At 32.2% G+C, this 25138-nt stretch overlaps 1 protein-coding gene across 2 annotated transcripts in view; it reads left to right on the forward strand.

The window, feature by feature from the left end:
- Positions 1–7759, forward strand: part of LOC119601939 (dentin sialophosphoprotein) — a 78605-nt gene extending 70846 nt beyond the window's left edge. For both annotated transcript variants that reach the window (XM_037953208.1, XM_037953207.1), the window contains exons 3-8: positions 1014–1209; positions 3291–3549; positions 3619–3830; positions 3903–4127; positions 4532–4683; positions 4750–7759. In XM_037953208.1, the coding sequence (XP_037809136.1) occupies positions 1014–1209; positions 3291–3549; positions 3619–3830; positions 3903–4127; positions 4532–4683; positions 4750–6717 (3012 nt within the window). In that variant the 3' untranslated portion in view covers positions 6718–7759. The remainder of the gene's footprint in view (positions 1–1013; positions 1210–3290; positions 3550–3618; positions 3831–3902; positions 4128–4531; positions 4684–4749) is intronic.
- The last annotated feature ends 17379 nt before the right edge of the window (positions 7760–25138 follow it).

Here is a 25138-nt window from a genome sequence, read left to right on the forward strand (position 1 = left end):
AAAAAGTAGTTTATTTACTTACACAAAATGAGCTGTTGGTATATTATTTTGGAATTCGAGTGTTTGGTACTTTTCATTACTTTTTATCTCATAAATGGTACTTTTTAATTTTCTAAAATAATCAACCTAGGAACATTAATTTTAACATACACGGTCTTGACTGAATAATATTCTGTAAATGGGAACTATTTGATACTTTTCTATTCTTCAAATGGTACCTTTTAGATTCTCTATAATGGGAACACACGGTCCTTATTAAATGAGAATTTAGGGGCAGATTTTTGTACTTTTTCGTTTTTCGATGATACTTTTTGATATTTTTACGATATTGAACATAGATATTGAAAATAAAATTTAAAATTTAGGGACCTTAGTGAATGAGAATCTACTGAAAGGGCCTTTTGGTACTTTTTTGATTCATCAAATTATATTTTTTGAATTGTATATAATATTGAACACAGAAACATAAAATTTTTTATTAAATCTATTAGACGTATTTTATAGTACTTTTGTTTCTAATAGTTCTTTCGAAACTTTCTATAATGTGGAAGGTAAATGAATGAAACTAAAAATACAAGCTTCTTACTGAATGTGAATTTAATCACGTGATATTGAACGTATAAAACTGAAACATTAAAAAAATGTTTAATCAATTTTAATTTTCTATAAAAGTAAACAAAATTTTTTATGTATTTAATTTAAGTTAGGGTAGCGAAGCATACCGGGTAAAACTAATAATTTATAAATATTAAAACACTTTTTAAGAAAATGTTTTGTTTTCCCTGCAGATCAATATTAAACATTTTAATTGGAATTGCAATTTTTTCACTCTCCTCCCTCTAAACTTGGAGCAGTCTAATGAACACTAATTGATGCATATTTGCATAAAGTTTTATTGTTTTTGTATTTTTGTCTTTTCACCATTTATTTACATTAGTAAAACTTGCACAAACAAAGTCATAATAATTTAAATAGAAATAAATAAAGTTATTTATTTATTGTTTTACTTTTAGAATTTCTTGTCTGCAAATGCACAATGTTGGTGGAATGCACCTTTAACGGCGGCTACACGAGCACTCAAATACGCTGGTCATGTAGCGCCAGGAATGCTATTAGTCAGTGGAGAACCATGTGCCTTGGAGGTAGTAAGAGGTGCATATGCCAGAAGTGTTCTAAAGCCGCCAGCGACTTATGTCATCAGTTCAGTTGGTGAGTGGTAATATTTGCATAAAAGTTATATAATTAAAAAAATATTATCTATAAGTATGAAAGAATATGGAAAGGTTTTGATTACTTTTGTGACAGTTGCTTAAAATGCAATGTGATAATAATAGGAATTATATAGTTAAACTAAACGGGAAAAGAGCTAATATAAGTTAGTAGTAATTTCTCTACTAGTACGAGTATGTTTGTTAAAATTTGTCATTTTTTTATTTCCTCTGTTATATATTTTGTTTCTTTTTGTAATAATTAAAAAAATATAAAAATTTTAAAATATTCTTCAACAAATAAAAAATATAATTTTAGTTATTTCAAAATTAAATGTAATGTCACAACCAACAACAAAATTTGATCTGTCATCTGCTATAAATCCTCTACAAGATGAAGAATTCTCTGAATTGACCAAACAGGAAATACTATTTTGGTCTCATAAGCTTAAAATAACACCATCACAACTATTTTCCTTGTCCAAAAAGGAACTGGAAATTATTATGCAAAATGCTATAAAAGGCGAAAGGAATCAACAAGAGAGACAAGAGCAAACTAGACGCTGGGAGAAATTAAGCAAAATGAAAAGGATATTAATAGAAAATCAACAGAAAAATCGTTTAAGAGGAGGAGCTGGACCCGATTTACTGGAAATTTTGGCTCGAGCGGCCGAGGAAATTGAATATATGTATGGCTCGCGTTATGGTACTTTTGACACATCGGGAGACATGACTTATGACAGCTCCCTTGATACTACCGATGAGTCACCATTTTCCTACAGTTTATACAGTGATGAGGAAGCTAGTTATGAAAGTGCAACAGAAGATTTTTCATTTAATATTGATGAAAATTTGGCATCTACTCCATATAGTGGTTGTCCCAAACGGCAATTACCCAGAAATAATACTTATTGTGTACCTAATGCAGATGCAACCTTCAATGCCACTTATCCTAAATCGTCTTTTAAACTATCAGATGTAACTCCTCCGTCTGGTATGAGAAGTGTTAAACATTCTTCTTACAATTTGGCAGATGTTACCCCTCCTTCGGGTATGCAGTTGGATAATTGGTCACCACAACAAGTCCATCATATCGATAATATTTCTGGTGTTTCGAAAGCTTCCTCATTTCGCAACTATACCGATTATTCTATACAATTTAGTCCAACGGGCACCGAAGAGACCGCCAATAGTATATCGGTGGAAAATTATGATGAAACTTCGGGTAAAGTAACGGCTTCTTCACGTACATTTACTCTACCACCAGCCACTACTCCAACCAACGCTCTGGAATTGTCTAACATTACCCCACCTACAATGGCAAGTGGTTGTCTGCCACGCGCCATAAGAGGAGTTTCACTCGACAACGATCTCTCCAATATCTCGCAACCTATGTTAGCATCGGGTTGTATTAGAAGCCCAGCTTCTAACTTGACAAATATCAGTCCACCTGCCTTGGCATCAGGATGCATTAGACGTCCTGCTAGACGCAATGATTTATCAAATATTTCACCACCTGGTTGCATCAGATCTCCCGCCAGAAGAAGGGATTTATCAAATATTTCACCACCAGCATTAGCCTCCGGTTGTCCGAGAAGTGTTCGTTATTCACCCTCAGCATCGGAAATTCGTCGACGTCATTTAAAATCAACATCTGGTGATTTATCAAATGTAACAGCTCCCGCATTAGCATCCGGTTGTTATGGTCAAGCTTCACAATTACATGATATTACGTATGATCAATACCCTACCCAATATTCGTTTGATACAGAAAATGTTCCAGCTCCTCTAGCAATGTCAACAGCCCAACGATGCCCTATACAATCAGCACGCAGAGCAAAAACTCCTTTAAGAATAAGACCAAATCGACCATATCGTCCCAGAAGAATTTGTGAAGAGGAATAAATTAAGAAGAAATACTTTTGGAAACTATAAATCTAAATTAAATTGTTTTAAATCTGTGTATAGCTTTAGTAACAACATTTTCTATATTTTATATAATAAAAAATACCAACATTTTCGATTAATTTATTTTCAATTTACTCAAAATGAATGTGCATAATTTTTGTTTGTAAATTTAAGGTGACATTGACGATTGCATTGTGACACCAATTATGCAAGGCCAGTTTACTCCATTACCTGAAGCTCTTTGTGATGTTATTATGGATCTGACGGCTGAAGGTCATTCGGCAACTATTGAAAATATTCGTACAAGAATTGAAGTGCGCTTTCCACATATGACTCCACCCTCAATTGAAGTGATTTATGATTCTTTGGCACAACTAATGCAGGAACAAAAAATCTATCAAACAGCAAAAGGTTACTTCATTTTAACACCAGAGTAAGTGGTTATTATTTTAAAAGAAAAACATGAGTGTTTCTACAAGCCCATTAAAATTGCATTTTACAGGCGCCGACGCAGCCGTTCACGACCTCGTAGTCATCATAATGGTTTTATGGATTTAGATGAATCAACTGATAGTGTTCCCCAGGAACCGCGCACCATGTTGATGACTAATGCCGAAGCTTTGCACTCGTTATATGGTGAAATTTCAACAGAACGTGATGGTGATTTGACGCATCAGTGCATTCAAACTAATTTAGCAGATGTGATATGCGGTGGTAAGTATCATACCTACATTCACTTGGCATTTTTTATTTATTATTTTAAATAATTTTTGTATATCTCTTAAGGCAATTCAAATGACAAAATTCTTTATCCTCGAACATCGAAACGAAGAAGTTCTTCTTTCCCCACACCACGCAGTCTAGAGAGAAGACACAGTTTACGGCTCTTTGGTTCATCGAAACGTTTACAGAGATGTGCCTCTACAAGAAGTCTATCAAAAACATATGCACAAACTTTAAATACAGATAGTAGCAGTTCGGAATACCAAAGCACAGATTCTTCATCACCAAGTAGGTTTCAACATAAATCTATCTATCTATCTATCTATCTATCTATCTATCTATCTATCTATCTATCTATCTATCTATCTATCTATCTATCTATCTATCTATCTATCTATCTATCTATCTATCTATCTATCTATCTATCTATCTATCTATCTATCTATCTATCTATCTATCTATCTATCTATCTATCTATCTATCTATCTATCTATCTATCTATCTATCTATCTATCTATCTATCTATCTATCTATCTATCTATCTATCTATCTATCTATCTATCTATCTATCTATCTATCTATCTATCTATCTATCTATCTATCTATCTATCTATCTATCTATCTATCTATCTAATAAATAATAATTCCTATTTCTCCTAAATATTATCTACATTAATTTCATTATCTTTTAGAAAAAGGATCTTTGCTATCACGACTATTTCGTCGAAGTGGGCGAAATAAGGCGCGACAACTTGAAACTTATTCCGGCCAATTTCCTCCAGCTGAGTGGTTTAACTCTAAAGCTGTACACTTACATAGTGTGGGCACACAGACACAAGATCATGTAAGTACTATATATTTTAATTTATTTAATAACAAATCAATTTTAATAATATTTCTTATTTTACAGGATATGCCAACAATACACACACTATCGAATTCGACATTCTACGATGGTTCCGAATTGAGTCAACGCTCATTAACGCTGCCTCGACGACATCGACGTAATTTATCCAGTGAATCGACATTTTTAATATCGTCTCGCGATTGCTCGCCAATACGAAGACGGTCACCCGCTTATTGTAGTAGTTCTTTGCCCAGATCAACGCAATCAATACCAGCAACGGCGAATGGCAACAGTAGTACCGTAGCAGGCACAAAAGGCAATCAATCGGCGGCCACATTATCGGCACGCACCAGTACACCCTACAAAAGTTCACAAAAGTCTATACAAAGTGGATCGGTGGCTCGACATATGTTGGAGCACTCACCTTCACGAAGCGCCAACTCTTCACAAAAGTCAACGAACTCCGGGAGCAGAAGTCAGGAAACTAGAAATGACTATCGCATGTGGCAGAGTGGTCCTTCTAGTTTGGAGTCGGGCAAAACTTCTCTATATCCTTCAGGTCCTTCGAGTATTGACAGTGGTAAAGTATCATACAACAGAACAAGCGGTCATTCTAGTCTTGAATCTCAACGTTCGACAAGCTCAACGGTAATACAACCCAGATCTATAATCATGCTTAATGGCTCGCCTAGAGGGACACCTAGACATCAAATACTAAGAGCTAGAAATGCAGAGCAAGTTATGCGAAATCAGTCTTCCACTACTACCAGCACCTCCTTCCCCATAAATGAAACTAGGTCCACAAATAGTAGAGATACTTCTAATTCTGAGAAAGCGGAAAATGCTGCAGCAATTACCAACTCGACTTCAAATAACTCCATAACACTTAAATTAACCACCTCCAACGATGGTCAGCATAATCTTCCCAATACAAAAATTGTGGTACAAAACACTCCAGCCCATAGTGTTATCACTTTCGAAAATAGCAAATTAACAGAAAATTCAAATGTTTTTATCATTAACAATGAAACCACAACCAACGAAAGAGGAGAAATTATTAGAAAAACCTTGTCCAAACAACACATGCCAGCAATGCAGCAACCGGCAACTGATAGACCAGAGAAAAGCAACCATCAGTCAACAGAAACTGTTAGCGAAAAGAAATCATCGGAAAATGGCTCCTGTCGAGAGTCCGATGCAGATACGCTGTCATGTATGAGCACGTTATCAGCCGACAAGTCTAATGATACCAACAACGAATTGCCAAAGTTTTCCAAAAATATTTTTAATGATAATACGACAACCATGAACAACAGTCGTAATATGGGTTTACCACTACTACCCACAAATACTGGTCATTTAATTTATAAAAACAATGTGCTCAAGAACTCCGACTCACCCGTCCAGTCACCAAGCGAAGAGAAAAGTCTTTCAGTGGTAGAATTATCAAAGCCTAAAGCAGATATTACAGGTTCAGTGGGCAATTTAAGATTTTATGAAAAAAACTCCAAGGACTCGTTGGCTAAAGCCATCAATTCCAATTGTGAGTTAAACAACTTGCGCTACGAATCTTCCACGCTTTTGGCAAAAAATGATAACCTCAATTCCAATACATCATTAAGTGGTGGCAGTTTGGTGCAGATACTACAAAAGAACAGCATTTCCCTTGGTAGTGAACCCAATTTGGCACAAAAAGATACCAATTGCGCTACAACGACAGACAAATCAATACGAAAGGATACCCTCGATCGTCGTCTAAGTCTTTCTAAAGATCACTCCTCCGAAGCCGAGGATCTATTCAACTTTCCCAGCCTAACGGATTTGTCTTTTAATTTCACCTCATTAGCAGCACAAAAAATATTACAGGGTGTTAGCTTAAATAGCATAGATACATTGGTGGAATTAAATATGGCTGCAGCAGCTGCAGCGGCTGCTGCTGCCGCGGCTGCCAATAACACGAATGCGTCAGCAATGGAAAAACCACAAAATAATCAACCCACATCTGTATGTACAGATTTCGGTCTAGTTTAGCTTTAAACATACAACAATGTAGTGAGTGAGTGTGGCACACAACAGCAAGAATTAATGAGATCATATTCAATAGAAATAATTAAATACATTAGATTTTAGTCAATGACCAATGTGAGTAAAACAAGTAGAAATACAAACATACATAGAACATTTACATATACACCATACTTTTGGCACATTTGCGTAAACTGTTAGATATATAAAATTATTCCCCAAAACACAATATCCACAATATTTATCTAAACTAAGAAGTAAATTTAACGTGTTACCAAACATAGAAATCCCAAAAAAAAGTATTGGAAAACTGGGATCTTAAGACAATAACATACGTATTAAACATGTAAATATTTTAATGCAAAAAGTTATACCAATCAGCATTTAGTAATCTATAACAAATTAAATAATAACTTTATCCAAAATGTTAACAAAAATAACAGAATCCTCATACCGTTAAAATCCCTTGTTAAGACAATTTCAGTATATTAGAGGATTATTTGGCCAGTAAACTTTTTTTGTTCTAAAAGGATCAGTTAAAATTTGAATAATAAACTATTAGTGCCAAAATATACATACACAATATATTAAATAACGAATAAATTAGTATAATATGATTGCAATAGCTTCACTTTTTAGTCAATATTTATAAATAATCAGGCTTCTCGCTCAGATATATCTTATTTGAGGTATTTGAGGAAATATGCAGGAGGAAATTTATAATGTGGATACATTTGACTCAGGATTCAACTTGAAAATTCAAAATTAAACTTGCATTTATTTGTTTAAACTTAATATATGCACCTTAAAACCATAAGTGAAATAAATTTTTTCGAAAGAAAACTTTAATGCCAGTTGTAGAAATAAAATCAATATTAAATAGAATATCCCATATACACACATATATCCCCTATAGATTTTATATAAAATTTTGTATATAATTAAATTACTTATGTATAGTATATATAACACAAATAATTTAAGTAGTATTACGCGACATGTAATGAACAATAATAAAATAATGAAAAAATATATAAACATAATTCAATATTATTGCTTTTTATTCATTCGAAAAAAATCCTTTTTAATAGGCTTTACTAATGAAAAAAAAAAAATAAGGATCTGTGCGTAGAACTGTATCTATCTATCTATCTATCTATCTATCTATCTATCTATCTATCTATCTATCTATCTATCTATCTATCTATCTATCTATCTATCTATCTATCTATCTATCTATCTATCTATCTATCTATCTATCTATCTATCTATCTATCTATCTATCTATCTATCTATCTATCTATCTATCTATCTATCTATCTATCTATCTATCTATATATCTATGTATCTATCTATCTATCTATCTATCTATCTATCTATCTATCTATCTATCTATCTATCTATCTATCTATCTATCTATCTATCTATCTATCTATCTATCTATCTATCTATCTATCTATCTATCTATCTATCTATCTATCTATCTATCTATCTATCTATCTATCTATCTATCTATCTATCTATCTATCTATCTATCTATCTATCTATCTATCTATCTATCTATCTATCTATCTATCTAATACTATGGATTAAATCGTTACCGTTCCGACACCGTATGTATCTTGGTTCGAAAACTGATTGGTGAATTGAAAGGGTGGTGAGTTTTAGCTCTCCAATGTGTTGAAGTATGGAGAATTATGCTGGTTTTTGTCTTGGATTGCCACAGTATTTTATCAAGTTGCCAGAAAGTTAAAAATTTTCAAAAAATATACATATGTATATTTTCTCCTTGTGAAGGAGAAATTAAAATCAGACGATTTTCCATAATTTGAAGTTATGTGCGAAAATTTTGTAATTCTTTTGAATGTTTTCTGTAAATAATTTGCATTTAATTTAATTTATAACTTTATACATGCACTTTGTTTAAAGAAGACAATTTCCATTTTACATTTCAAGATTCAAATTAAAGAACAGTGTATCTATCTATATACAGTATTGTTCGAAACCTAAGCAACTTTTTTTGGCATTGTATACAAAGTGCTATATTTTCTATATTAATTGATTTATTCAAAATTATATAATTGATAATAATAACATTATGTGTCTACATTATAATAACAACAACAAAAGTTTATTTCCATTTCGCTGTGAGTTACAAGAAAATAATAACTGAATTAACTCCATAAATAGCTGTTCGAAACTTAAGCAACTTTTTGATCTTCTTATGAAAATCTTTGGTTCTTTTGAGTTCCAAACACCTTTATGGAATAAATTAGTTACTAGTGTAGTTCGTAAGGAATCCCAAGCGGATCTTAAGCCATTCGCAAGCTTCTATGTTTTCTAAAACTGCAAGTTTCGACCCAGCTCTTCAGAAGGGACTTGAGTCGGGAGATTTTGATGGACAATCAAATAATTTGGGTCCTATTACCCGATAACAACTCTTAGATCAACTTTGCCAAAGGTTTTGGTTCATTATCATGCTGAAAATAGCAATAAAGTAAGTTGTTCTGTTCGGTGTACTCAATCGTATGATTAATTTTGTTGGAGAAAAACGTCCCAAAAGGAAAAACAATCGAACTTTGTTTGTGTTTCAACATCAGGACTAACCCTTCTCTTCAAAAAACGTGGCCACAGCCTTAAATTTTTGCACTCCATTCATTATTGGGCCTTTACTAAAAGGGTATATTGTAATATTTCCTTCAGCCTTTGGGCCTCGCATACTCTTTTTGAATTTAGGAAAGGAAAATGTGGACCCGTTTGTAAATAAAACTGTTTTTATTAGTCTTGCGTAATCTATTTCAATATTCTACCCAAAATTGTACAACATTTTTGAAAAATCTAATTTCTTTAAGTAAACTCTGTGCCATGTCACTGCGGGATTCATATGCGGTTACATTATCGTACATTAAAGACTTAAAAAAGCATGGAGGTCAAACAAATTAGGTTGTGGGCAAGATTTTTAGTGAGTAGAGTAAGTCCTGATGTTGAAATACAAATAAAATTGTATGTTTTACTTTTTGGCCAACAAAATGAACCATAGGATTAAGTACATTAAACAGAACAACTTACTTTATTGCGATTTTCAGCATGATAATGAACCAAAACCTTTGGCAAAGTTGATTTAAGAGGAGTTATCGAGTAATGGGACCCAAACTCTTTGATTGTTTATCAAAATCTCCCGACTCAAGTCCCTTAGAGATGCTGTTCGGCATTCTGAAGCGCTGGGTCGAAACTCGCAGTTTTAGAAAACATTGCAGCTTGCGAATGGCTTAAAATCCCCGTGGGATTCATTACGAACTACACTAGTAACTAATCTATTCCATAAATGTGTTTGGAACTCAAAAGGACCAAAGATTTTCATAAGAAGATCAAAAAGTTGCTTAAGTTTCGAACAGCTATTTATGGAGTTAATTCAGTTATTATTTTCTTGTAACTCACAGCGAAATGGAAATAAACTTTTGTTGTTGTTATTATAATGTAGACACATAATGTTATTATTATCAATTATATAATTTTGAATAAATCAATTAAAATAGAAAATATAGCACAATGCCAAAAAAAGTTGCTTAGGTTTCGAACAATACTGTACATATAGGGCTCTTAGTGATGTATTTTAAATAGGAATGTATCATTATTAAATTGAGTCATTTAAGTCTTACAAAAGTAAAAATATTGCTGTCAATTGTCGTAATAATGGGTCAATAACAGTTCATAGACCCCGTACAAAATACTTCTTGGAAATGTTTTTAACATATAAAAAATTACTTATAAATATTCCTTTGCCGTACCGGCTTTATGCTTTCTTCATTGTTTTGTTATATTAAGGGACAAAGTACACATATCACAATTAAAAATAAACTAAATTACAATTAAAATCTGTAAAATTCTTTCATAATCTGTATAAATATTTCATAAATAATTATGACCCTTTACGCTAGCCAACACGTACTTATTTCATTATAATCTAATGTATTAAATCCAAATGATAAACATCTTTAGAATACATATGCACACACCGGAATTGTTTACTAATTTGGAAAGACAAATAATGTATGTATGTATATCAAAGTAATCAACACTTTGTAAATAGTTACTTGTTAATATACTCAAATCCTTACACATACTACCATACAAATATGTAGGTAAATCAATTTCTTTAACAAGTATCAAAATATAAAATTATTTCAATCACGTCCAACTTTCACAAAACTAACAACTGTGGACATCTTGCTGAGGTTACTAATTTTCATATGTCCTTTAGATTGACAAGAGTTGACAAACAGTTTAACGCTTCAGCACGTTTTCAATTTAATTTTCGAAACACTTTCGGTCAAACAATGTCACATTAACAGATGTATACTACATATAGTATGAATTTTGAAATGGTTGTGTATTTATGTGGGGATATAAATACATATTTGTATAAGTATGTATGTTTTAATGTATATGTATGTATATTGTATTTATACATTAAATTTACTTGAATTATCTTCAGATAAGTAGTTGAGATGTGTGTTGTGTATAAATATCTGCAAGTACTATTTAAAGTTTGTTTAGAGGCGTTAAAGCATTTCCTAAACTTGACTCAAAACTTGTAAGTAAAACAATAGAGTTTAAGTATCTTATTTTCTTCTTAATAACAATGGCGAAATGAGTTATTGAAATAATAAAGGAAGTTCTTGAAAAAGTTAATCTAGTTCAGAGTTTTAAAGGAATTTTATGAATAAGTTATTTATTAAAAGAAACTAGTGCGAATGTTAAACTAAGATTTTTATTCACATCGAAACATTGGCTTTTGTTAATAAAAACAAGTAAGAATTCTATATTCCAATCTTATATACCCTTCACCATGATGTTTTAAAAAAACAGTGAGTACGAATTTTATTACAAAAATCAAAAAGTACCAGTTATAAAACGAAAAAGTACCAGGAAGTCCACTTTTATATGTTCTTACTTACTCCGGGCTCTACATGCTTAATTTTATGTTTCTAGGTTCAATATTATAGAAAATTCAAAAAGCACCTTTTGAAGAACTAAAAAATACCAACAAAATCCGGGCTCTTAGTTACATGTGTTTAGGTTCAATATTCAAATATCAAAATGTACCTTTAGAAGAACGAAAAAGTACCAAAAAGTCCCCTCTTACGGGTTCTCACTTAATCCGAGTGCTACATACTAAATTACATGTTTCTAGGTTCAATATTATAGTAATATTCAAGAAGAACGAAAAAGTACCAAAAAGTCCCTTTTATGGTTTCTCACTTAATCCGGTCTTAATTACATGTTTCTATGTTTAATATTATAGGTATAAATTTCAAAAAGTACCTTTTGAAGAACGAAAAAGTACCAAAAAGTCACCTTTTTATAGGTTCTCACTTAATCCGGGCTCTATATACTTAATTTCATGTTTCTAGGTTCACTATTATAGAAAATTCAAAAGTATATTTTATAGGTTCTCACTTAATCCGGGCTCTACATGCTTAATTTCATGTTTCTAGCCAAAAACAAAGTAACGTAACGTGTTTACCGTATGATTGTGTTGTTGTTGCTTTATTATTTCTGTCTCAGCATGCACGAAAAATCAAAAATTTTTATGAAATTTTCAGAGGTTGTCAAGGATATTAGCTCATATCTGTTATTAATGGTCTGATTTACCCGAACGTATATACATACATACGTATGTCTGATAGAATTATTGAAGATTCGGATCTCCGAAAACTAGTTTCAAAATACACACAGACGGTCATGGCTAAATTGACTCCACTATCTATCAGGATACAGAATATACATATGTATGTATATACTACTTATAGGGTCGGAAAATTATATTATAGACAAACTTGACATACTTATGTATATACAATATACCGTTCTTACGAATCTACATACAACTTATAACTAATCTAAAAACTTACCCAAAAATCATACTTATATTTCATCCGCAATCTCTTTTTATTGAAATTTGATAACATTTCTTAATTATTTAATAAAATTTGATTTGTTTTTTATTACACTAACTTTTTATAAAAAAGATTTTATTTCTGCATTGTATTGAAAACACACTTATTTGATTTTATTTACTCTTTACTATTTTGCTTTTCTATGCAAAAAACAAAAACAAACATTTAGGCAAAAACAATAACAAACATTCTCTTGCTTTTATTCTAACAAGAGAAATGTAAACAATGCAAAAGAAAACACACAAACCGACAAACACACGCATTAATTAGAACAAACATTTGCATAAACTTTAAACGAATTTTACACTTTATTTTTTAAATTTCTTTTAAAATAAATTTATTAATTAGTTTATTAAGACTATTAGCAACATTTTAGTATAAATTTTATATTAAATAAAGCATTATTTCTAATTATTTTGGATAAATTAAATGCACTAAACACGAATTGAACTTAACACGCACGAATTTTTCATTGAACTAAAAAATAGCGGAACAAAAAGAAATGACAAGTAATGCAAGTGTAGAGAAATGAGAAAGAACTCTCCAAAAAGGGCAATTGGAGAAGGTAAACAAATAGGAAAAGAAGTTTGAGGAAAAATGATCAGTTGGTGTGTTTAGTAAGAAGGTTCCAGGATAGAATTATAGAATTTCTATTTTGACAAAAGGTTAACATATCAAGATTTTCTACTCTCAAAAAATTTCTCTGTTAAACTTTTAAAATTACTTTCTTCATAAGTTTGCATTCATTTAAGTTCCATTTATAATTGTAAATTAATTATGTAACTTTAAGATACATAACTACAAACTTCTATATAAAATAAACAAAACTTAATTCATTTAAACACTTTAGCTTTGAAATTCTATAAAAGTAAGAGGTTAAATTTAAAATAATATAAATCACTCGGGAGTAACTTTAACTTAAAAAGGGTTTAGGGTTTTTTCCTCTTGCAAGTAGAACAAACAAGTAACAAATAACAATTTATGGTTTGAAACAATAAGCAACTTTTAAAAATGCATAAATCAAAAATTAATCCTAAGATGACAACTGAAAACAACGCAAAAAAAAGAAGCGAAAAACAATCGAAATGAACACAAACAACTGTCAAAATGATAATCGCAAACAACTGTTTGTTGTATATGGAAATAAATAGTCCACCATACATACCGCCATAAAACTCCTTTAAAAAGTACGAGTGTCCAACCAAACCCCACAACTAAATTAACGAGCAGAAGTAATACTGGAAGTGTTTGTTTTTTTCTTATGGTCGTAGTCAAAATAGTTCTTTCTAGTGGTATGAAAATACATAAAGGAAGATACTCTACATACTACTTATATAGTATACGAAGATGTAGATTTAGACCGGTTGACAAAACATAGGGTGTTCAAGATACTGAACACTGATTTAATTATAAGCAACGAGGCAGGCAGCCAGCCAAGCAGTCAAATAAACAGACAGACAGACAGTTATAGATGAAGTTAACCGAAATGAAGAAGAAAAAAATCAATTCAACTGACAACGCAAAACGCATTTCACTGATTAGGAATCCAAAGTGGAACGAGATGATGAGGGCATTTGTAAGGGAACTCAATGAGTTTAAAGGATGAGAATGAAAACAACGATTATGAGGATGATGACAATAATCATAAAAACAAATGTAGAAAAATATGAATGGGGTGGCAGAGGCAGAAGAACGAAGTATCGTATCATTCATTCATTCATTCATTCATTCATTTAACATACAAATACAAATTCTACCCCATAATCCACTTGTTTTTGTTCATTTAATGGCGTTTATTATGGTGGCAACTTTGGCATGATAGCAATGTTATAAATATGAGGTCATAAATTGACCCGAAATGAATATTGTTATAAACTTAAATGTATTCATTCAATCTATTGAGTATTAAAATGAGAAGTTTGGCATTCTGTTTTTCTTGCCACTTCTTTGTTTCTTCTTCTTTTATTCATTGTGAAAATATTTTATTCTATTCTTGTTTGGCGATTAAAGTGTAATAAAAGGGATGATTTTGATTACAACAACAATAGCAAAAAATGTTAACCGAAATGAATTATGGAAATGTATAAAAACATTTATTTATGTAAATATAAGAATACGAATACAGTAGGTGGCCAATTAGTAATGGTTCCTAATATAAATAGTGTTTAAGATGGACTTTTGATTTGCTCAAAGCACAATAACAATCCTTCTTAGGAACGGAATGACATACATAAAGGACATAGGATGCTATCTATGCGATCGAGCGATCTACTAGATCGAGCTATCTATCGAGCGAGCGAGCGAGCGAGCGAGCGAGCGAGCGAGCGAGCGAGAGAGCGAGCGAGCGAGCGAGCGAGCGAGCGAGCGAGCGAGGAGACGAGCGAGCGAGCGAGCGAGCGAGCGAGCGAGCGAGCGAGCGAGCGAGCGAGGAGCGAAGCGAGCGAGCGAGCGAGCGAGCGAGCGAGCGAGCGAGCGAGCGAGCGAGCGAGCGAGCGAGCGAGGAGCGAGCGAGCGAGCGAAGCGAGCGAGCGAGCGAGCGAGCGAGCGAGCGAGCGAGCGAGCGAGCGAGCGAGCGAGAGAGCGAGCGAGCGAGCAGAGCGAGCGAGCGAGCGAGCGAGAGCGAGCGAGCGAGCGAGCGAGCGAGCGAGCGAGCGAGCGAGCGAGGAGCGAGGCGAGCGAGCGAGCGAGCGAGCGAGCGAGCGAGCGAGCGAGCGAGCGAGCAGCGAGCGAGCGAGCGAGAGCGAGCGAGCGAGCGAGCGAGCGAGCGAGCGAGCGAGCGAGCAGCGAGCGAGCGAGCGAGCGAGCGAGCGAGCGAGCGAGGCGAGCGAGCGAGCAGCGAGCGAGCGAGCGAGCGAGCGAGCGAGAGAGCGAGCGAGCGAGCGAGCGAGCGAGCGAGCGAGAGCGAGCGAGCGAGCGAGCGAGCAGCGAGAGCGAGCGAGAGAGCGAGCGAGCGAGCGCGAGCGAGCGAGCGATCGAGCGAGCGAGCGAGCGAGCGAGCGAGCGAGCGAGCTAGTATCTATCGAGCACTAGCGATCTATCTATCTATCTATCTATCTATCTAGCGATCTATCTATCTATCTATCTATCTATCTCTATCTATCTATCTATCTATCTATCTATCTATCTATCTATCTATCTATCTACTATCTCCTTCTGTTAGTCTTATGCGCACACTGCAGGTCGTAATTTTGAAGATAATTTGACCCATGAACCTGTTGAAATTTGTTGAAATTGGTCCATTTATCACCTAGCCCACATAGTAAAATTAATCTGGAATTTTTTAATCGATTTGTTTTTATAGGATGTGGCTTTGTTTTTTCGTATATCTATTGAGTTGGGCTCACCCTGTACATGTTTAAATACTGAATATTTTTATACATATGTTTATATTAAGGAGATCCCAGAAAAAGTTATAAATAATGTTAGTTAAGTAGAACCTATTAAAACAAGTTTATAATTTCGATATCACCTACAAAGGTATAATAAATAGAAAACAGATTTATGATGCAGTATAAATTGTAAGAAACGATTTTATAAAGCAAATAAATCGCTCCTTTTTGTTGCTGCAAATGACAACTTCTTTTCCTCTACAAAAGTGGTAGCATCCTATTACATACACTCTCTACTAAACAGAAGTAGTGAATATTAATGACAATTTTCAATTAATAAAATATCATGAAGTATACAAGAGTACCATTAAATGTATACATTATTATGTAACCATATGTAGGATTAATATCAACTCTTAACAAACATACTTAATACAAATCAAATAAATTAGTTAGATATTGATATGATAATTTCAAAAATTTATTGAATACTTTTATTTGCAATCAAAACTGTAAGAACTAGGGCGAAAAGGGATAAAAGTATGTGATCACTATTATTACCCTACGCCATCACAGTTGGGAGGGTATAATGCGTTTGTGCTGATGTTTGTAACGACCAAAAATATTAGTCCTACACCCACTTATATATGCCTCTTTCTGTCAAGGAAAGCTATTGAAAATGTCGGAAATCGGTCAATTATTTCATTTAGCCCCCATACAACCGGAAAAATTTCCGTTGCATATATATTCAGTGTCATATTGCGAGAAAACGGATCTCAAATTCGGTTGTAGCTCCTAAAAATACATGAAATTAAGACAAATTGGTTTTAAAAGTTTTTACAAATCTTCATTTCGTTGTTGGCCTGTGTAATCAACAAAAAAAACTTTTTTGTTCATTATTTAAAGTGGCTATATTTAAATATATATAAAAGATGGAAAAATATAGATAAAATCAATATCCAATATTATGGAAAATATATTTGTTGGCCTTTAAGAACAAAAGAGAAAATAAATATTTGTTTATCACCGTTAAGTACTAAGTGGAATCATTAGGTATGATAATGTGGACGATTGTAACGTCAAAAACGGAATTCACAATTTTCTTTTTATTTTCCTTTGTCCTTTTTACCCAAGGTAACGGAAGTACAATTTTCATATTTGTAGATAAGCATTAACCATCATTTGTTTTATTTGGCTTGAGGTATTTACTATTTAAAGTGTTTTGCACAAATAAAATATTTGATTGACATGTTTTCCTTATTTATTAGATATTTATGAGTATTTAAATGAATGAAAGAAAAGATGATGACTAATGAGGTGTTAACAATTGACCTACAATCAATACATATTTACTTCTGTATTGTAGTAAATTAAGATTATTTTAAGTAAAGCCAAGGAAGGAAATCGTTTGTGTTTAATATTTATTTACAGACATTAACGATTTGTTGGGAGAAAACAAAAACTTGTTACTAAATATGTAAACTATTGATAAAATATACAAATATTTCTATGCTTAATCCCTAAAATGTTCCTATGTCAGATTAGAGATCGACAAAACAGTGAAACCTTATTAATCTTTTAATATAATTTGTTATTACATGTTTGACATGCAATAATTGTTTGTATTTAGGCTTTTATTTAAACATATTTTCTTTGAGTTTCGTGTACCTTGTTAGTCGGCTTTGTGGTATTAGCAAATAACCTCAAAGTCATCAACGCATTAGGATTGCAGTTACCTTTTACAGAGCTACACTCTACCCCTAAATACAAAGACAAAACACCACAATTGAGCATATGTTGATGCCACATTAGATAAACATCTTCGCTAAACTAACACATACCGTGAAAATTAATAGCTCACACCATTCCAACCCACTTTTAGATTCTAATCAGCATTTAAAAAGTTCACCCAAACAAACCAGTCTACTCTGGTCTTAGCTGACAGATTTCGAAATTCAAATCAGATTCACAAAACATAAGGACCTTAAATAGTCGACGTTTAGCACACATATGTCAACATTTCGGTCACTCAAATATTAAAAAGATCCTTGTTAAAGTGAAATTTCAAATCAGACACCGTTTTGTGGTTTGATTGTAATTACAGTGCATTCGAAACTGGTTGTGAATGTATGGATGGTATTGTGATATGAAATCACCCCTCACTGCAACAATAATCGAAAAGTTAACATTTAAATCAAACCGATGCGATGCTGCAGAGCAATGTTTAACAAATAATAAATGTTAGAATCTGCACAGATGTCATCTTTTCTTGTTGAGGGACGAAATGTCTTGCAACGACACTACTCACTCCATTAAAAGGGTAGTTTTTTGAGTGCAAGTGAATTATGTATTGGACTGGTATTCGAAAACAATAAATAAACACACTGTTTGCTTGGTATTTAATGCACAGTGGTGAATGTTAATAGAAATCCAAGAAGATCTTATAGGCCATAGTATTTTCCCGTATTCTGCATTCCGAATGAATCCAGGGCTTGTACAAGAAATCCAACGTTTTAGTTTAAATAACCTAAATATAAATAAATTGGATCTAAAAGGTAAACTAGTTCCATATTTTATTACAGTTGAAATAATTTCAGATGTAAGAATAGAATTTCCTGTCAATCGAATGGTTTGGTAGAAATAATGCAAGTCAAGTCGAGAAGTTAATCAAAAATAATGTAAACTTGGAATGAATAATTTGTTGAAAAGTGTCAAATATTGAATTGGTTGGCGAAGCACTTGAAATACAACCTCAAAGAAATAGATTCATTAGTCCGTAGTAAGATTAGTCAATAGAATAGAATATAGACTAGTCAATAAATCAGTCCATGGACTAGTTAATAACCTAGTCCCTATAATAGTGAATAGACTGGTTCATAGACTTGACTGGTCATAGACCAGTTAGTTCCCTAGTCCATTCACCATCAACTAGTTAATAGATAAGTCCATAGAATAATCAAAAGACTAGTCCATAGAATGTTCTTAGATTAGTTAATAGACTATTTCAAAGACTATTTCCTTGATCTTAAAGTTTGGTAAAAATTTGATCCAAATCGGTAGCCGTTTGAATTTTCTGTAGGAATTACAATTTAGGTTCATTATTTAAAATTTTCATTGTACCGTATGACTGGTGTACCGTTTTAATTCTAAAGTTTCAGTGGTATAGAACAAAAAAAAAAAAAACAGAATCGTACCAATTTTGGGAACCATGAGTACAAAAGTTGTAGGTTTGGGAATATAAAACCTATATTTGATCTGATTCTACATTTAAGTTCAAAACTAAATCTTCATCACTCTATTGCGGTGTTTTGCAAAGCTTAGCGCTTCACTATTCTTGTGGAATAAATGGAAACGAAAATTTTATGAGAATGAATGTCAATTCAGAATAGATTTTCCTTCTATTTCCCATAATTATAGGCTCAAAAGCCCTGTTCGGGGACACCCATGGATCTTTGTTTACATAAAATGTATTTATCCGGAATTTCATCTCAACAATATCCTTTTTAAGCGAATTGTGGACATTTAACTAATTTTCTGAAAGAGTCTTCCAATGAGGGCTAGAGTCAAGTGATGTCCGATCATTAAAAAATTCGGCAGTGTTATCAAGCCAAGTATAAAACTTAGTTTTGGCGCTAGACGTCGATATATGTTAAACATAATTATGAGCTCAAAAGTCCTTTTCGGGAGGTACAATAAAAGATCTTAACTATTTTCAATAGGCGTTATTCCCGGGATAAAATCGACAACGACTCTGAGCCGATTGGTATACTTTAAGCTGGGTATAGTACCATCAGCACCAATCCAATATACCCTCCCCACTAGAGAGGGGAGATAATTCTTCAGCAGGAGCTTCCAAAATTGTTGCAATTGAATACGAAATCGTCCTACTGTGCATTAAAATCGAAATTATGTTTTGAATTCCACAATGAATGAAAAGCGAAAGGGAAATATAACTATAGTTGTGCACAAAAAAACCTGCTGATCTGAAATAAAACCTGTAGTTCCTATTACAACAATACGAGTGTAATAGAATTACACAATATGTGCGTACATTAATTTGGCGACCGAACAATTTACTCTCACAAAGAAAAAAAGAAAAAACGTATTGTCGAGCTATTTACAAGGGTAGATTATGACTTACTTGATAGATTGATTATTTAGACTGTAAACTTCAAAAGGTGGTGGAACTGAAATACTTAAGTTCTTGCAGGCAATGGTAAACTCTAGGCAAACACTACTCTCTATACTCTTATAACAAACAAAGTGATCTTTTAGAGCAAAAATATTTCAATTTTAATAGTATTGATGTGTCGTCTGTAGGGTAACAAGGATAACAAAAGAGTATTTAATACCCGTAAACATACGTGGCGGTCTTTAACATGAATGAACATACGGTACTATATTCCTTTTGTCAAGTGAATAGCGGATAGAGTTTGATTTCGATTTCATACCGGAGAGAATTTATTCATCATTATTGTCGAGTATGCTTAACAATATGCCGATTTTTCAATTCTATTTAAGGCTGTTTATGGTTTTATACTCATTTTAACTCGCCACAAAACCACCACATTAAGTGTGCTCAATTAAGTTCGTATGTTGGAAAAAAAAAGAAGGAGACATTTGCAACATTTAAATGGAACAACAAGTACATACTGAAATATTTATTTTATTTTTACTGGAATAATAAACCAACCACATGAATATAAAGCTAATACATTTCTTTTTTTATTTTGGAATATAAATATTCTTATATTTTTTAATGGGTTTCATGTTGCTTACAATCATATTGAATTTATTTATTTACTTTCACTCGTTTTTTTTAAACACATCGTACTTTCTTTTAACACATTTACATAGCAAATACTTCTACATATTTAACTAGATTTACAATTGGCAAATGTTTTCACATTTATTCAAAAACGATTTCAAGCGGAAGTATTGAAGATAAGCTTGTACTTATAAGAATTGTCTATACAAGGATATATGGTAGCAAGTATGTATCAATGTATGCTAATTCTACAATTTCAGTTACTTGCATGATTCAGATGATTGAAATAATCCCATTATCCTTTAGCAAATTCATGCAGGTGTTAACAAAGTAATAACATTTGATTCGTTTCATTTTTTAATACTTTGAACTGATTATTTGTATTTGCAAGACTGTTGATTATGGTATAAATATCTTTAAAGTATGTATTTAGCACTAAGAACAAAAGAAATAATTTAATATGATTTTTTTGTATTTATGTATATCAATTGGTTTATGATTTTTTAAAAAAGCTATAAAATTGTCTATGAACATTTAAACATAAAAGTAAAATGTAAATTATTTTTATATTTCTGCATATTGATATTTATCGATTTTCTAGTCTAACGGCTCAGATAAAGAAAGCCTATGATGAGTAAAAATTCAATAAATATTGAGCGATTATAAATGTATATAGCTTTAGTAAGATTTGTTTTACAGTCATATATTAGAGGATTTATAGCAAATCAACTCAAATGAATCAAACTTGATGCAACAACAACATAAACAAATAAAGCTTTATATAGACTAGCCTATAGTCCAGTCTATAGTCTAGTCTATAGTCTAGTCTATAGTCTAGTCTATAGTAGTCTAGTCTAGTATAGTCTAGTCTATAGTCTAGTCTATAGTCTAGTCTATAGTCTAGTCTATAGTCTAGTCTATAGTCTAGTCTATAGTCTAGTCTATAGTCTAGTCTATAGTCTAGTCTATAGTCTAGTCTATAGTCTAGTCTATAGTCTAGTCTATAGTCTAGTCTATAGTCTAGTCTATAGTCTAGTCTATAGTCTAGTCTATAGTCTAGTCTATAGTCTAGTCTATAGTCTAGTCTAGTCTAGTCTATAGTCTAGTCTATAGTCTAGTCTATAGTCTAGTCTATAGTCTAGTCTATAGTCTAGTCTATAGTCTAGTCTATAGTCTAGTCTATAGTCTAGTCTATAGTCTAGTCTATAGTCTAGTCTATAGTCTAGTCTATAGTCTAGTCTATAGTCTAGTCTATAGTCTAGTCTATAGTCTAGTCTATAGTCTAGTCTATAGTCTAGTCTATAGTCTAGTCTATAGTCTAGTCTATAGTCTAGTCTATAGTCTAGTCTATAGTCTAGTCTATAGTCTAGTCTATAGTCTAGTCTATAGTCTAGTCTATAGTATAGTCTATAATCTAGTCTATAGTCTTGTCTATAGTCTAGTCTATAGTGTAGTCTAGAGTCTAGTCTATAGTCTAGTCTATAGTCTAGTCTAGAGTCTAGTCCATAGTCTAGTATATAGTCTAGTCTATAGTCTACTCTATAGACTAGTCTATGTATAGTTGGTCACGGCCGGCCGACCATATGAAACTGTATACTAGTTTGTACCATTCTCATTAGTTTTTCATTATTTTCTTGATTGACTTAATAATATTTTTCATAAATGTAAATCTCACAGATTTTCCTATAAAATTATGAAACATCTTATGACTGACATAAGTAATTTATTCGAAAATTATATTAATATTGAAATGGAATGTGTTTCTATTAAACTACTTAAATTATATAGTTATCGCATCTGAGAAAACAATATTCCATAAATTTTCTAAACTTTTATTATTTTCTTAATGGTATGGATGCGTAGTTGAAACTTCTTGTCATTTACTCCAACAAAAACAAAGACATTAAAAGATGTTTCTTATCAAGACATAAATCGAAATAAATTTACATAATTATCTTGTAGTGTTGGCGTAATTGAATTAAGGCAAAACAAAAATAGAAATATACTTTTGCCACATAATACTAAATAGAATAGTTAATAATATTTAAAAACCAAAATGTAACACAATATAAGTAGAAAATGTTTATGTGTTTTTTGTATAAAAGACAAGATTTAAATTAATTAAGTCTTTAGAAAAGATAAAAAAATTATTGTTGGTTATAAAGATAAAGAATAAACATTTTTTATACATTTCTATACATATATTTATATATGTATGTATATGTAAGCATATATTGCCTTCAATAATATCCTTAACTACTCACACATGTTCTTATACAATTTGTAATCTTGTTAGTTTTAGTTATGTGTGCGAGTAGTTTCTTAGCTGGAGAAAATCACATTAACAGTCTTCATTTTTGACATAAAGCAATTTCACGCCTTTTCGATTTTGACAACTGTCTTGGCTGTTTGATTGAGTAGCAGATAATCACACATCTGTAATGTAGTTAATGTTTTTCTTTAAACAATCTATTTCTTATGTCAGATTAGGTTTTGAAATAGTAAGCGGATACAGATATTCATCCATATTCATGCATGTATCGAATATTTATACCCTACACTACTATAGTGAGTAGGGTATTGTGCGTTTGTCCTGATTTTTGTAACACTCAAAAATATTGGTCCTACACCCACCAATCGGCTCAGAATCACTTTCTGAATCGATTTAGCGGGCATCGTCGATCATATAATACCCTACACCAGTGAGTATAATAAAAATGTTGATTATTTTTTAAATAATAAAGCATTTGTGCGTTAATTCTGGAATATTTTTACTTATTGTTGACAAAAAAAGATATACTCTAAAAGAGGGACCATATGGGGGTATGGGTAATTGTGGGCCTATCCTTATAAATTTTGGTAGAGGAATTTTACGTCTACATCAAAGTTATTTATGTAGAATTTTATCATGTTATTAGTGTTTATAAGTAATTTTGACCTTCAAGTCATTTTCTGAATGGGAGTTTGTATGGGGGCTATGTTAGGCTCGATTATAACAAAATTCGGTAATGTTATTAAAACTTCTATAAAACTTAATTTTGCCGATTTTGGTTAACATACTAGAACATTTAACACTATTTTGAGCTCAAAAGCCCTATTCAGTGGGTAGGGTTGTATGGGGGCTAGGCGAAATAATGGACCGATCTCAACCATATTCAATAGCATTTGTCCTTGGATCGATAGAAGAGTATGTGTCAAATTTCATCAAATTATTCTGAAAATTGCGACCTGGAGCGTGCAATAACACAAACAGACGGACGGACGGAAGGACAGACGGACATAGCTAAATTGATTCGAGAAATTGATGTAGGACTTTTTGGGTCTTCCAAACATCAGCTCAAACGCATAATACCCTCCCCACTATAGTGGTGTAAGGTATAAAAATAGCTTTTATGATTAATCTGAAGTTTTATAATTATAATTCTTTTAAATTCTTAAAATTTTTAAACAAAAATGCTGAACTTAATTATGTTATGATTTCATTTGCATAAACGTAAAAAAATTATATAAATTACGGAATGGCAAAAATTACATAATACATATTGTTGTCTGTATACATATACATACATATGTACTTATACATACACTAATATATGTATGTATGTAAGTACAATTATTTATATATATATGTAGTTATAATAAATTTAATTTAGTATGCAACTCATATGTTTGGTGAACAATTATCACCTGAAAATATGCAAAAATTAGGAAAAAGCTAAAAAAACACACACAAGTCAGATAGATAAATAAATAAATAAACGCAGACAAATAAACCAACAAACACACACATAAACATATTCATACAAGGACATTAGCCAAATACACATAAACACAATCGTAAAAAAATAAAATAACCATACGTAGGAAAACTAATTTAAATAAAATGAAAATGAACATTTTTATATAAACACTGCATATGTTTGCCAGTTTGTGTGTCATTTTATAAATATGTTGACTGAATTTTATATACAGCAGACATGCTCAAAAATGTACATATGTATGTAATATACAGATCCATATGTATGTAGATATATACATATTTACAAAAATTTATATTAACTAACACAATGGTCAAGTATGAAATAGTCAGATATTCTCTACAAGTTTTATTTGCTTGCAGGACATTGTTGCCAATTTGACGTTTTTCCCGTCAAATCTGACGTTTTTGGAATGACAATTGCGGGAAAAAATGCGTTTTAGTGGTTAGCGGGAAATTTGGAGATTTTTAACCAGAGTTTGGAGATTTCTGGCGTTTTTGCCCAACTTTGTAATAAACATTGAGTATTTCGCTTATTAACCCCTCTTTTCACCACCTCCAGTTATCGTTTAACTGATAGTTATTTTTCCAGTTAAGTATTTTCGAAAATATT

This window comes from Lucilia sericata, unplaced genomic scaffold (assembly GCF_015586225.1).
Source record: "Lucilia sericata isolate MDLA Ls3-8-SP2 unplaced genomic scaffold, ASM1558622v1 Contig000201F_arrow, whole genome shotgun sequence".
NCBI classification, from domain to species: Eukaryota; Metazoa; Arthropoda; class Insecta; order Diptera; family Calliphoridae; genus Lucilia; species Lucilia sericata.